Source organism: Myxine glutinosa, chromosome 1 (genome assembly GCF_964187855.1).
Source record: "Myxine glutinosa chromosome 1, kmMyxGlut1.1, whole genome shotgun sequence".
NCBI lineage: Eukaryota > Metazoa > Chordata > Myxini > Myxiniformes > Myxinidae > Myxine > Myxine glutinosa.
Window position 1 is genome coordinate 203,495,699 of NC_136261.1, and position 15,441 is coordinate 203,511,139.

The following is a 15,441-nucleotide window of genomic DNA, read 5'->3' on the forward strand; positions in this document are numbered from 1 at the left end:
GTAGTTATGCTATTAGCCAATCGATTAAGAAAATAATTTGTGATCTTTTATTGATTTTAATTCTACAATTAATCAATCAATTAGCGTACACCTCTCCCTCCCAATGCAGCCTCTATGAGGTGCACTGCGGTATTGCCGGGCGCCAAAGGCGCCCCGGCAATGCCGCGCTGTAGGATATTTAATTATTTGGCATGGGGGCGGTGTACTTTGAATGTATGTGTACTTGTTGTACACCGCTCCTTTCCTATGCCATCTCCAGGCATTGCCAATCGTCATTGCTGGGCACCGAAGGGGGCTTGGCAGTGACGCACGCTGAAAGAGTACTCAGTTTTCACTCTGGTTGTTTTCTTGCTTTCTTGTTTGTTTGTCTGGATGATATCTCAGCCATCCTTTGAGCTAGGAAGCTGAAATTTCGGCACAGGAGTGAGCAAGTCCTTTCTCAAAAACGGTATTTTTTGAATAATCAATAAATTGAGGAGTTATTTAATTATTAGCGATTAATTAAGTACTTATTTAATTAATCAAATTTCCTTTCTCTTCTGACCATTAACTCAGGCACCTTTTGAGTTAGGAAGCTGATATTTGGACATGCCAATGACCAGGTGATTTGGCTGCAAAGGATATTTTTGATTTATTAATTAATCAATTAATCGATTAATTATTTAATTATTAGATTAATGACCCAAATTTTTTTTTTTTAAGTTACAGATTCTGATGAAATAGTGGTAGTTTATGTGTTCTCTGACCAAATTGATTAATAATTTAATTTTTTTATGATTATTATTTATTTATTTTCATTATTAATCATTTATTTATTTTCTTTCTCATTTGGCCAATATCTCAGGCACCTTTTGAGCTGGGAAGCTAATATTTGGACATGAGTGACCAAGTGATGTAGCTATCAAGGATATTTTTGATTTATTGATTAATCATTTAATCTATTAATTATTTATTGATTAATCGATTAATTATTTATTGAGTAATCAATTAATTATTTAATTTTTTATAAATGACTTATTTAATTAAATTTCTAAAAGATACATCTTCGGATGAAGCACTAGTGTTTTAGTTATGCGATTAGCCAATTGATTATGAAAATATTTTGTGACAATCTTTTATTGATTTTAATTATACAATTAATCAATCAATTAGTGTACACCTCTCCCTCCCAATATCTCCCAAAATATAAATATATATTTATATACACCTCTCCCTCCCAATGCAGCCTCAATGAGCTGCATTGCGGTATTGCCGGGCGCCTGAGGCGCCCAGGCAATGCCGCGCTGCAGCATATTTAATTATTTGGCATGGGGCGGTGTACTTTGAATGTATGTGTACTTGTTAATTAATCAATTAATCGATTAATTATTTAATTATTCGATTAATGACAAAAAAAAATTTTTTTTTAAAGTTAGATTCTGATGAAATGGTGGTGGTTTATGTGTTCTCTGACCGAATTCATTAATAATTAAAAAAATTTATGATTATTATTTATTTATTTTCATTATTAATCATTTATTTATTTTCTTTCTCATTTGGCCAATATCTCAGGCACCTTTGGAGCTCGGAAGCTAATATTTGGACATGAGTGACCAAGTGATGTGGCTATCAAGGATATTTTTGATTTATTGATTAATCAAGTAATCAATTAATTGTTTAATTATTTAATTAATTACTAAAAAAAAACTTTAAAAATCAGTTACAGATTCTGATGAAATGGTGGTGGTTTATGTGTTCTGTGACCGAATTGATTAATAATTTCATTTTTTAATGATTATTAATTTTTCATTATTAATCATTTATTTATTTTCTTTCTCATTTGGCCAATATCTCAGGCACCTTTTGAGCTGGGAAGCTAATATTTGGACATGAGTGACCAAGTGATGTGGCTAAGGATATTTTTGATTTATTTATTAATCATTTCATCGATTTATTATTTATTGATTAATTGATTAATTTATTTATTGATTAATCAATTCATTATTTATTTTTTTATTAATGACTTATTTAATTAAATTTATAAAAAATTCATCTTTGGATGAAGTACTAGTGGTTTAGTTATGCCATTAGCCAATTGATTAAGAAAATATTTTGTGATAATCTTTTATTGATTTTAATTATACAATTAATCAATCAATTAGCGTACACCTCTCCTTCCCAATGCAGCCTCGATGAGCTGCACTGCGATATTGCCGGGTGCCGGAGGCACCCCGGCAATGCCGCGCTGTAGGATATTTCATTATTTGGCATGGGGGCAGTGTACTTTGAATGTATCTGTACTTGTAATTTTTTTTTTAATGATTTTTTTTTTTTTTTCATTATTAATCATTTATTTATTTTCTCTCTCATTTGGCCAATATCTCGGGCACCTTTTGAGCTGGGAAGCTAATATTTGGACATGACAGTGACCAAGTGATGTGGCTATCAAGGATATTTTTGATTGATTAATCATTTAATTATTTATTGATTAATTGATTAATTATTTATTGATTAATCAATTAATTATTTAATTTTTTATTAATGACTTATTTAATTAAATTTATAAAAGATACATCTTCGGATGAAGCACTAGTGGTTTTGTTATGCTATTAGCCAATTATTGATTAAGAAAATATTTTGTGATAATCTTTTATTGATTTAAATTACACAATTAATCAATCAATTAGTGTACACCTCTCCCTTCCAATGCAGCCTCTATGAGCTGCACTGCGGTATTGCCGGGCGCCTGTGGCGCCCCGGCAATGCCGCGCTGTAGGATATTTAATTATCTGGCATGGGGGCGGTGTACTTTGAATGTATCTGTACTTGTTGTACACCACTCCTTTCCTATGCCATCTCCAGGCGCTGCATATCATCATTGCCAGGCACTGAAGGGGGCTTGGCAATGACGCACGCTGAAAGGGAGTACTCAGTTTTCACTCTGGTTGTTTTCTTGTTTTCATTGTTTGTTTGTCCGGGCAATATCTCAGCCATCCTATGAGCTTGGAAGCTGAAATTTCGGCACAATAATGAGCAAGTACTTTTTCAAAACGATATTTTTTGTTTTTTGATCAATCAATTAATTGAGTTATTTAATTATTAGCGATGAAGTAGTTAAAAACATTTCCTTTCTCTTCTGGCCATTATCTCAGGCACATTTTGAGTTAGGAAGATGATATTTGGACATGCCAATGACCAAGTGATTTGGCTGCAAAGGCTAATTTTGATTTATTGATTAATCGATTAATCAATCGATAAATTATTTAATTATTCGATTAATGACTAAAATTTGTTGGTTTTTTTTCAACTCAGATTTTGATGATATGGTGGTGGTTTATGTGTTCTATTAGTGAATTGATTAACTATTTAATATTTTTATGATATTTATTTATTTTCATTATTAATCTATTTTCTTTCTCATCTGGGCAATATCTCAGGCACTTTTTGAGCTAGGAAGCTAATATTTGGACATGATAGTGACCAAGTGATGACTATAAAGGATATTTTTGATGTATTGATTAATAATTTAATCGATTAATCAATTAATTTTTTATTAATGACTAATTAAAGTTCTGAAAGATACATCTTCAGATGAAGCACTAGTGGTTTAGTCATGCTATTAGCCAATTGATTAAGAAAATATTTTATGATAATCTTTTGTCGATTTTAATTATGCAATTAATCAATCAATTATTGTACACCTCTCCCTCCCAATGCAGATTCTCCAAACTGCACTGCGGTATTGCCGGGTGCCGGAGGCGCCCCGGCAATGCCGCGATGGAAGATATTTAATTATTTGGCATGGGGGCGGTGTACTTTGAAAGTATCTTTACTTGTTTAGGACCTTTTTTTTTTTAAGACTAGTTCGTCATCCCTACATTGCCGTTATAATTTAGCATACATTTTTTTTATTCATTTATTATTATTATTATGAACAAGAAGATGAACTCCCGGTTTTGACCGATCGTTTTTTTTCGGTTTATTTTGCTTTTGCCATGGTCTGGAGAACTGAAAAATGATCCCTATCTCGACAATCAGCTGAACAGACCAGGCAGGCTCTCATATGTATATGACTGGTCAAAAGTTTTAGAACACCTCAATTTTTCCAGTTTATATTGAAATTTACGCAGTTTAATGTCTCAATGTACTCTGAAATTAAGCATAGAACAAATAAACAATTAGAGATATAAAGAAATCATAGAATCATTTTGTTTAACAAAATTTAATTTAAAATTTTGACTCAGCAAAGTAGCCACCTTTTGCAGATAAAACCGCCGAACACACTCGTGGCATTCTTTCTACAATGGAAATCAAATATTGTTCGGGAATTTCTTCCCAACACTGTTGCAGAAGTTCCCACAAATGTGTTGCACTTGAAGTTTGCTTTGCTTTCACCCTTCTCTCCAATTCATCCCAAACCAGCTCGATGGGGTTTAAGTCTGGAGACAGTGCTGGCCATCCCATGATTTGAAGCCTACCGTCTTGTCCTTTTCCTCGAAGGCAGTTTTGACACCGCCTGGAGGTGCGTTTCGGGTTATTATCTTGCTATAGGATGAACCCCCGACCAACTAGGCGTATACCAGAGGGTAATGCATTGCGCTGCAAAATGCTGTGGTCGCCCTTTTGGTTCAGGGTGCCAGTCACTCTGTGCAAGTCACCAACTGGATCCAGCAAAAGAGCCTCAGACCATCATGCTTCCTCCTCCACATTTGACAGTTGGTGTCACACACTGAGGAACCATCCTTTCACCAACTCGACAGCGTACAAAAACCCTGCGTGATGAACCAAAGATTTCAAATTTTGATTCATCGGTCCATAAGACCTTCTTCCTGTCTTCAGTAGTCCACTGGCGGTGCTTCATTGCCCAGGCAAGCCTTTCTCCTATTTTGCCATCTTAGCAATGGCTTTCTTACTGCCACTTGACCTGTCAAACCTGCAGCTCGAAGTCTTCTCTTCACAGTTGAAACTGAGACTTGCTTACTTCGACGAGTGTAAAGCTGTTGTCCTGTGAGTCATCTATCACGCAAGCTGTTGACTCTCAGAAACTTGTCTTCTGATTCTGTTGTGGCTTTGGGTGTGCCAGACCTCTTCCTCAGAGTTTCCTCCAGTTTCCAAGTGCCTTTTGATGGTGTAGGAAACTGTACTCACCGACACCTTGGCTTTCTTTGCAATTTCTCGAAAGGAGACCTGCACTTAAGGGTTATAATGGTCTGTCTTCCTTTGTTAATTGCCTTTTTCTCACCATTATGATAGCAATATACTACTTCCTGCAGTGCAATATTGTCAAAATAATGCTTCAGAGGGAGTACTAACAGTCTGTTCCAATACTGCTTTTATACAGACAGGGGGTTTGTAATCAAGTAATCAGCAGAGGTTGGGACACCTGTAGGAATTGTTTGCATCAACTTTCAAGGCTTAATTTACTTACATTGCTGCAGAACAGCTGTAAGTTGTTAACCCATTACTTGTTCCCTGAAGGCCTTCTTTTTTTTTTTTTTTTTTACAATATAACTGTGTAATTTACATTATTTTCCCGTTTTTGCTAACCTAAACTTTTTTTTTTTTTTTTTTTTTTTTACCTCGAGCAGTTTACTGCTTTTCTTTGTACCATTTCAAGTTATTCACTGGACTTGAATTGCTTAAATTTCAATAAAAACTGGAAAAATTGAGGTGTTCTAAAACTTTTGACCGGTAGTGTAGCCTAAGTGAGTTTTTAACCCTTTGAGTACAGGATTTTTTTTGATAAAAATACCCCCGGTACGGGATTAATTTGTCATTTTGGTACGGGAATGCAACCACGTACTGACTACCTATTTATAGGTATAGTCGATGACGTGTAATAACGTCATCCTTACACAAAACTTTTTCGCGGGTTGCGGCACTGGACGTCATCCGTACTCAAAGGGTTAAAGAAGATAATCCAACTTTAGTTTTGTATGTAGCAGATGGGCCTGCGGACCGACTGCAAACAACCCGGCGACATTCTTTTCCTCGCCATCACTACATAGAGAGTACTAGCGTACTCTCTGATAGTTACGTTTGTGGGGGTAGAGAGGAAATACCTTATTGAAGTCAGGATTATCTAAATTAGCATGGACCGTGTGACAAAGAAGAAGCCCACCTCGTAAGCAGGGTAAACGTTGAGGTTAAGTGTTTGCATGTCGCCACAAGGGGCGTGGCTTTTGTGTTAACTAGTTCTCTGGCGTAAGATTAATAAACCTCAGTGCGTAATTGGCCCCCTGTGATTTTTTTCCCCTGATGTTCTTACAAAATGTCGACCAGCCATGCAATTGGCCCCATTGCTACAACAATAATTATAACAACGGCCATCACACCATCATGCCGACAGAGATCCAAACATTTGCCGGTCGGCAAGTAAACCCCATCCAGCCAAACATTTCCAAACGGCACCTAGACTCTGCCTTGATGACTCCTAACGGAGAAACCACGCCCTGAGCTTCGTGACTGGTTAAGGAGCCATGAGATGATGTAATGGGACGTCAGGATTGGTCGGGGTGTGACGTAAGCGAGGGACAAAGGAGGATGCATCCCTACCCCCCCCCACCCCCTTCGCTCTCTCTTGGTCCTGGTGTGCATGGCGAATGGGTGCATTTTTTGACTCTCCTTGGTTCTGGCGATCGGATCGGGCAGTCGCTCTAGTCTTTTGTTCCTGGCTTGGCTGTTCCTAGCTCTCATGTGCGATTGTGGAGAGGAGGAGGCAGAAGACTCGCCCTCTCTTGTGGCGGCTTTGGGATCGAACGGGGGGGAGGGGTGGGGGAGTGGGACGTTTGGCTGCCTGCTGCTGGCTCAGTGTGGGTGCACTTAACCAGCGCCATTGTTTGGGCGCTTCACCGCACGGTCCTCTCAGACCGATCCCACCAGGGCACAAGTCAAGACCACAGAGCTGAGTGCCAAATCAAAGGGGGGATTTTCCTTATATTTTCTTTAATCATTCCTCTTGTTTGTAAATGAGTGGAGACCTCTCAAATTAGGAAATACTTTTTACCTCACATTCATTTTTATCGTCTCACAATTATTGCATTAAATTCATTATTTGTTGCATTTGACTTTTGAGTCGTGTCCGTTTACTTGTTTGTAGGTTCGAGATAAGGCTTCGGGCCTTTCTCGCGTGCATGAAAAGATAATCCCGCCAAGTTAGAAATATGCCTCGGAGTTAACTGTTCGGCTCTGTCCAAGCCTGGTTTTCATCGACTACGGACTTAACATATTAGGGCTTTATCTACCTATAAAAAGGCTGAAGTTCACATCTCAAAAGCAGCACTATTTAAATAATTGGGGATGCATCGTTGGAAAATGTTTTAAGAATGAAAATGCACCAGATAAGAAGGGGATAGTTCAGACCTCCACATATATGCATGGTTGTGTACGAGTAGAGTAGGAGGGCATTCAACATATAAATAGTGGCTGTAGTAAGTCCAGTTCCTATATTATTTACAAAAACGCACATCATGATTTTAATAAAAATACGAGGTTGAGATATACGAGGTATGTGAGTGAGCAAGGGTTAATCTTACCCACGAGGTTTCCATCCAGGAAGACAAACATCAAATTGTCACCAACCTTCTTCTTCCATGAAATGGTCGGATTGCCTGTATACGAACAGGAAAGTGTCGCAGCTGAGGCATGGGAGTGAGGAGAACGGAGAGAAATTTAGGCAGCAGTTTTACAAAGATGTGCAGAATATTAAATAAAACAGAGGTATGCCAGCCAGGGCAGTAGAAACTATAAAATGGTTAACCATCTTGTTTAAATATTAATTTTTCTGACAAGGACCAGAGAAGGCAAAACAAAAGATTTTACCTTTCTAATATGCTTCATATTTAATCTGGTTAAACTCAATTATGGAATTTAATGTTCTCCTTTATTAAGATTGGTACATTAAAGGTTTCAGACAGAGAAAGCTGATAGCAGAGGGAAGCTTTTTTGGTCCACAGCAAAGCCCATGGAAGAGCAACACAATAGAGAATGCAAAAAAAGACAGGACACTGGAGAATGTACATAATATTGTCACATCAGAGGTCCAGATAATGCAGACTCTCTGCGCCGGTGTTCTAAAGATATCCACGAATGACCGAAAAGATATTTGAATTTACACTGTATTCATTACCATTTACGATCGCCCAATACATACACCAAATTTGGGGGATGCTCGCACATGAAGGCAGGAAGGTAGGAAAACACTTCTTTTTTTTAAACCCATGCACACTGTTACGGATTCGTAACTTCCGTTATTGTGGTTTTCACCCACTTGACGTAGTTCTGATCTTATGTACTATTATTATCTTCAAAAGGTTTAGTATTCAGGAACAGCTATCTAAAGTTAAAAAGGTCGCCCAGCGTGCAACCTTCATCGGTAAAGGTTTTTGTCACGTCGGCTGGGCTTATCCTCCAGTGGTTTGCCGGGGACGGCTGTGCAATACAGCGGCGTCTGAAGATTGCCCTGCGGTTCGCTGATTGAACGGTGCAGGTGCACGTCTGGATCGCATCTTTGGGAGTTCCCTTTCCACTGCCCGTTTGCTGTTAGTGTGGATCATGTGACAGTCCACACCTTGCCTACACCTCCTTACTCGCCATCGCCCCGTCACCTCAGCTCCGTGGAGTTAGAGACATTGAGAAGGGCTCGGTTTCAGTCCCTGGGGGGGTACCGTGAGTTTGAGCTAGGTTACCCTCAAGATCTTGATCGAATGGTTGATTGCCACCATTGTTATATGGTTCTTTTTGTGTGCTTTTAATATATTATTTGTTCATTGACAACCAAGAGTGTGGTTTCCTTATTGATTTTATCGTTTCATTGATGGTTTCATTGATGGTTTCATTGATGGTTTCATTGATGGTTTCATTAGCGATTGATTTTGAAACTGAATAACTATTCTTTCTGCCGTGACCTCTCTTGGGGTTCGGGGGTATACCGAAACCAGAAGGTCGGGGAGGAACACATAACAGAAATTGGGGGCTCGTCCAATTGACTCGTGGGCTCGAAATTGGGTCTGCGTCCAGGATCTAAAATTCCCTAAATTTAGTCCGGGAAAGAATTCCCCAACATTCGCAAATTTTTCCCAAAAAAAAAAATAATTTTTTAAAATTTATTGTGCCAAGGTTAACAGGTGTTAACAATAGTCACCATGGAGTTTGACGCAGAGAAGTTTGCAGTGACCCCTAGTGAAGCACAGTTCAAAGCGTTAGTAAAATCAGACCTCTTGAAATTGGCCAAACATTTTAGCTTGGAGGTCCGAACTAATATGAGGAAGGCAGAGATGCAGACAGTGGTGATACAATCTATGGTGGGATTAGGAACATGGGAAGAGGTAGCCTGGGATTGGTTACCCGAGGAACCAGAAGATATGGAGCTCCGGAAACTGGAGATGCAATTACTGAGCCAGGAAAGGTTAAAAGCAGAGGAAAGGAAAGCAGAAAAGGAAAGAGCAGAGTAAAGGAAAGCAGAAAAGGAAAGAGCAGAACAGGAACGAGAACTCCAGGAAAGGTTAAAAGCAGAGGAAAGGAAAGCAGAAGAGAGAAGAGAAGAGAAACAAGCAGAGGAAAGGAGAGTTGAAAGAGAACTCGAGGAAAGAAGAGCAGCACAGGAAAGAGAACTCCAGGAAAGGTTAGAAAGGATGAAAGCAAAGGAAAGGAGAGTGGCAAGGGAACTCGAAGCAGAGGAGAAAAAAGCTGAAAGGGAGTTAAAGGCACACGAAATGGTGCTTCAGCAGGAAATTAAAGCCAAGGAGCTGGATGTAATGAAAGAACGGGGAGAGGTACCATCCATGCCGACTGGTTCGACACCTAGTCAGAACACCTGGGATGTTGGCAGACATGTGAGGCTGGTTCCACCCTTCAATGAAAAGGAGGTAGCCAATTTTATTTATTTTTTTTCACACTGAGAAGGTGGCTCAACTGCTAAACTGGCCTGAGGAGTCCTGGACCATATTATTGCAAAGTGTTCTGGTGGGTAAAGCTCAAGATATTTATTCGGCTTTACCGATCGACTAATGTGCAGATTATGAGGTATTGAAGAAAAACATTCTCAAAGCCGATGAATTGGTCCCGGAAGCTTACCGACAAAAATTCCGGAATGCCAGGAAGAGGGAGAGTGAGACCCATGTGGAGTTTGCCAGAATGAAAGAAACCATGTTTGATAGGTGGTGTGATTCAAAAGGGGTTGGGAAAGACTTCGAATTATTGCGACAATTGATCCTGGTGGAGGAATTCCAGCAGTGTGTCCACGAGGACATTAAAGTACATCTGGAGGAAAGGAAAGTACCAAAGTTGTATGAGGCAGCAACCATGGCAGATGACTATGCCTTAACCCACAGGAGGGGGTTCCACAAGCCTAACTTCTCACCTAGACCTAGCCAGGGGAGCTATGGTACCTCAGGGGCGGAGAACGAAAATTCATGGGGTGGCCTCGAGATGACTATGAGGACCACTCTGATACCACGACTTCCAGAAATCAGAAGACAACAGTTCCAAGGCAGACGTATCCTCCGGGGGGCCCGAGGCAGACCACGAGTTTTTCCTCCGGGCCTACTTGCGCTTTTTGCAAGAAACCTGGACATGTGATGTCCCAATGTTATGCCCTGAAAAGGGAAAATAAGGAGCGGAGTTCGACTAGTACAACTCCAAATGCAATGGCCATTGTGAGAAATCGCCCTCAAAAGGGTTACCAACCATTTATTTCAGAGGGGTTTGTGTCACTGGATGGAGCCTCGACTAACCGGAGACCTGTTAGGGTATCGAGGGACACAGGAGCACATCAATCTTTAATGCTTGAAGGCATCTTGCCATTGTCAGAGGAGACGGCAACTGGTGATAGTGTTCGTTTACAGGGGATTGGTGGCTGTGTTAGTGCTCCACTTCATGTCATCCATTTGGAGTCCGATTTGGTCTCAGGACCGGTCACCGTCGGTTTACAAACCACTCTTCCTGTAGAAGGAGTATATTTTGTCATCGGGAATGATTTGGCCAGTGGTCAAGTTTCTGGTAACCCGATGTTTGTTGAAAAGCCTAGTATGAAGCACCCTGAAGAGAAGAGGAAATACCCTGAAACTAAGTGTCAGCACACGCACGTCAGGGATGGAGGCAATATTAGCAAGCTCTTTGTAGGGGGACTGAACTTCAAAACAAAGGAAGATGTTCTGGAGTCTGCCTTCAGCAAATATGGACCGCTTTTGGAAAGGCTGCTGATAAAAGACAGGGAGACACAAAAGTCAAGAGGGTTTGGCTTTGTCACGTTTGAAAACTCAAAGGACGCCAGAGATGCAGAAAAGGATCTGAATAGCAAGGAGTTGGAGGGTCGGACCATAACAGTAGGGAAGGCATTTCATAGGTGTCGTGGGGGCTACAGAAGAGGACAACAGAGTAGTCGTTTTGGTGGTGTACGCAATCGATATAATGGTTGATTCTCCCAGAGTTACGGCAGCTCCCGAAGGAAGGATTATCAGAGTAGTGGCCGAGAAGGAGACCACTATTCATGTGACCACAGTGACAAGCGGTCCCACCGTAATTATTATGAAAGTCCGGAAAAGTTGAAGCACTGAATGCTGCGGAGCCGCCGAGCCAAGATTCCTACACGGATTAACCATGAACGCCACGTTCCTAAAGGCGTCCATGTAGTGAACTTCCCTACACGGATTAACCGTGAACTCCACGTTCCTAAAGGCGTCCATGTAGTGAATACTTCCAGGTCTCACCACCCCACCACCATGGAACCTGGCTTTCAGCTCGGCCTCCCGGGGAAAAGTGGTAGACTTGCTTGACTTTGGATATTGATCACAGCCCCTTAACCTTCATTCAAAAAAATGAAAGATAAAAATCAGAGGTTGATGAGATGGAGTTTGGCTGTGCATGAGTTCAACTTGGAAATTGAACATGTAAAGGGCAGGGACAATGTCGTTGCTGATGCTTTGTCCAGAGTGAGTTAACTTTGGAAATCTCTGTGGGTTGGGTGAAATTTTGTTGTTTTATTTTTGAGATGTTGATAATTGTTGCTCATGGGAATTGGTGATTTGGGTTGTGAGTTTATTTGTGTTTGTCTAAAGAGTTTGCATGCAAAGAAAGTTTTCGCTGTGTTCAAACTTTCTTTCTTGAGGGGGGGAAGTGTTACGGACTCGTGGTTTTCACCCACTTGACGTAGTTCTGATCTTATGTACTATTATTATCTTCAAAAGGTTTAGTATTCAGGAACAGCTATCTAAAGTTAAAAAGGTTAACAGAAAATGATACAGGGATCATGACCCGGAAGAGGCGGCGCGAGCAAAGTCAGAGAAGGTGACGTCGGAGCTCCGTACCTAGCGTGGTCGAGCGTACCTGGCGAGTGAACTTTGAGTCCTTGAAAGGAATCTTGTGCGATCGGTGTTATCGCTGGAGTGGTGGAAAAGCCTGCAAAGCCAGGTACAGGCGTGAGGTTCCGAGGAATATTTGTCTCGAGGCCGCGGCTCGAGTGAGAGCCATCCGCCATTTTGCCCCGCGCACAACCTTCATCGGAAAAAGTTTGTCGCGTCGGCTGGGCTTATCCTCCGGTGGTTTGCCGGGGACGGCTGTGCAATACAGCGGCGTCTGAAGATTGCCCTGCAGTTCACTGATTGAACGGTGCAGGTGCACGTCTGGATCGCATCTTTTGGAGTTCCCTTTCCACTGCCCGTTTGCTGTTAGTGTGGATCACGTGACAGTCCACGCCTTGCCTAGACCTCCTTACTCGCCATCACCCCGTCGCCTCAGCTCCGTGGAGTTAGAGACATTGAGAAGGGCTCGGTTTCAGTCCCTGAGGGGGGGGGGGGGGGAACCGTGAGTTTGAGCTAGGTTACCCTCTTAAATTCTTGATTGAATGGTTGATTGCCACCATTGTTATATGGTTCTTTTTGTGTGCTTTTAATATATTATTTGTTCATTGACAACCAAGAGTGTGGTTTCCTTATTGATTTGATCGTTTCATCTGATGGTTTCATGGATGGTTTCATTAGAGATCGATTTTGAAACTGAATAACTATTCTTTCTGCCATGACCCTTCTCGGGGTTCGGGGGTATACAGAACCCAGAAGGTCGGGGAGGAACACGTAACACACACGAAGTGAAAATGAGGGTTAAGCAATTGGTTCACATCCGTCTATCTTACCACTTGTCCTTTATGATCAGAAGGACTCATTTCATGCTTATGAACAGTATGGTAGAACAACCTCTTTTTCTTCTACCTGAATATCTTTTTCACCAACTGTCTTTTCCTTTTAATTTACATATGTTTATATTTGGTGTATCTTTTAGGCCCATATGTAGAGACATGGATGTTCTCGATTTTATGGTTGCTGTTGCAAAATATGAAATATATAAATCCAGGGAAATGTTATGGCGCTGATGTTATTTCTATTTTCAAAGGGTTTGTCTCAACACAAATCAGCCTAGAATTCGATTTTTTTTTTCTTGAGTAATGACAAAGTTAAACTTTTTGAGAGAACATGTGTATTGGCAATGTTTTGTGTTCTGTGAATAATTCAAAACTTTATAATCTCCTTAAAACTGGCATTTTTCCTTTTCTTCTTGAAAATGTTTTTATTCTATTTTATTTTATTTTTTTTAATTCCCCCCCCCCCCCCCCTCTCTCCCTCTATTCCTGTATTGTTTGTAAATAGGGATTATACTGTGGCTTTGAATGCAAAAAATGGCGTTCAAAATACAAACCTCTGTCTCACACCAAGAAATGCACACACCATCTACCCACCATCAGGCCATCCTCTCCTAGCCCGCCCCATGCAACACCAACTGCATGACCACGGTCGTTCCGAACCAAAACCAGCTTGTGCCTGCAATAGTCCTCACCTGTTCCCTTTGTATCTGGTTTGAGTCGAGTAGTTGGACATCTTCGTTGGGGTATTGTTTTTGTACACAAGTTAGTGTTTTGCATTCTTCCCCATTTTCTTTTGGCTTATTTATTGGGCAATCCTTTCGGGGATCGTAAATGGTTACGAATGCAGTATACGATAAATTCAAACATCAGTTCGGTCATTCATGAGGTATTTAGACCTCCAGTGCAAAGTGGTGGTTTTTATCTTGCCAAAACGAAGTTTTTGCAAGATGTATTAGTCAGCTTGTATGTTTGTTTTTTTGTTTGTTTTTTTTTTTGTTTTTTTGTTTGTGGTTAATCATTTTTTTTCCACGTTTAGATCACTCTGTAGACCACAGTTATTATTGGAAACTCCTGTAACTTCGCATATCAGAGTCCTATAGAGATACCCTTCAGCACCCAAAATTTTGAAGGTCAAGGTCAAAGGTCAAGGTCACTTTGTGGTCAATCATGGAGGTCGACGAAACCCTTATTTTTTGAGTAACTTTGATCGGATCGTCTCCAAACTTCATGGGAATCTAGTATATGGTCCGGCGCTCAGCTGATTAGTTTTTGGTGGCGATCGGCCTTGACCTTCATGGTTAGCGCTGGAGGTCGAAAATTATTGACCCCAAGGTCAAATGTTGAAATCGTTATTTTTTGAGTAACTTTGATCGGATCGTCTCCAAACTTCATGGGAATCTAGTATATGGTCCGGCGCTCAGCTGATTAGTTTTTTGTGGCGATCGGCCTTGACCTTCATGGTTAGCGCTGGAGGTCGACCTTGACCTTTGACCTTGACCTTCAGATCACTCTGTAGACCACAGTTATTATTGGAAACTCCTGTAACTTCGCATATCAGAGTCCTATAGAGATAACCTTCAGCACACAAAATTTTGAAGGTCAAGGTCAAAGGTCAAGGTCACTTTGTGGTCAATCATGGAGGTCGACGAAACCCTTATTTTTTGAGTAACTTTGATCGGATCGTCTCCAAACTTCATGGGAATCTAGTATATGGTCCGGCGCTCAGCTGATTAGTTTTTGGTGGCGATCGGCCTTGACCTTCATGGTTAGCGCTGGAGGTCGAAAATTATTGACCCCAAGGTCAAATGTTGAAATCGTTATTTTTTGAGTAACTTTGATCGGATCGTCTCCAAACTTCATGGGAATCTAGTATATGGTCCGGCGCTCAGCTGATTAGTTTTTGGTGGCGATCGGCCTTGACCTTCATGGTTAGCGCTGGAGGTCGAAAATTATTGACCCCAAGGTCAAATTTTGAAATCGTAGGTACCATATCGAGTAATACCTCATATGAATGCCCTTGATGAGTGCTTCCCAGATCTGTAAACAGTTTGACGCTATGACGTCATTTGATGACGTCATGACGAAAAAACGGAATTTTCATGAAAAAATTATTTCCTCAGTTCTCATCAAAATCTTTCAATATCTCGTGGGCAGACATTCCTCAAAGAGTCGCTTCTAGTGGATAGCAGTTCTGTTCACCTCAGTGTGACCTGAAGCAAGTCACTCATGTTCACATTTTGGCAAGATACGGTTCACCCTGTGGGTGACATAGGTTTTTTTTTTTTTTCTCTGTGTGAATGTACGTACAACAGGTAGTGGACAAAAAA

At 40.7% G+C, this 15,441-nt stretch overlaps 1 protein-coding gene across 2 annotated transcripts in view; it reads right to left on the reverse strand.

The window, feature by feature from the left end:
- Positions 1 to 15,441, reverse strand: part of LOC137412432 (junctional adhesion molecule C) — a 70,617-nt gene that overhangs the window by 21,267 nt on the left and 33,909 nt on the right. Inside the window, exon 3 of one of the 2 annotated variants that reach the window (XM_078782557.1) lies at positions 7,515 to 7,616. In XM_078782557.1, coding sequence (XP_078638683.1) covers positions 7,515 to 7,616 — 102 coding nt within the window. The remainder of the gene's footprint in view (positions 1 to 7,514; positions 7,617 to 15,441) is intronic. The other variant, XM_078782562.1, reaches the window with a different exon arrangement.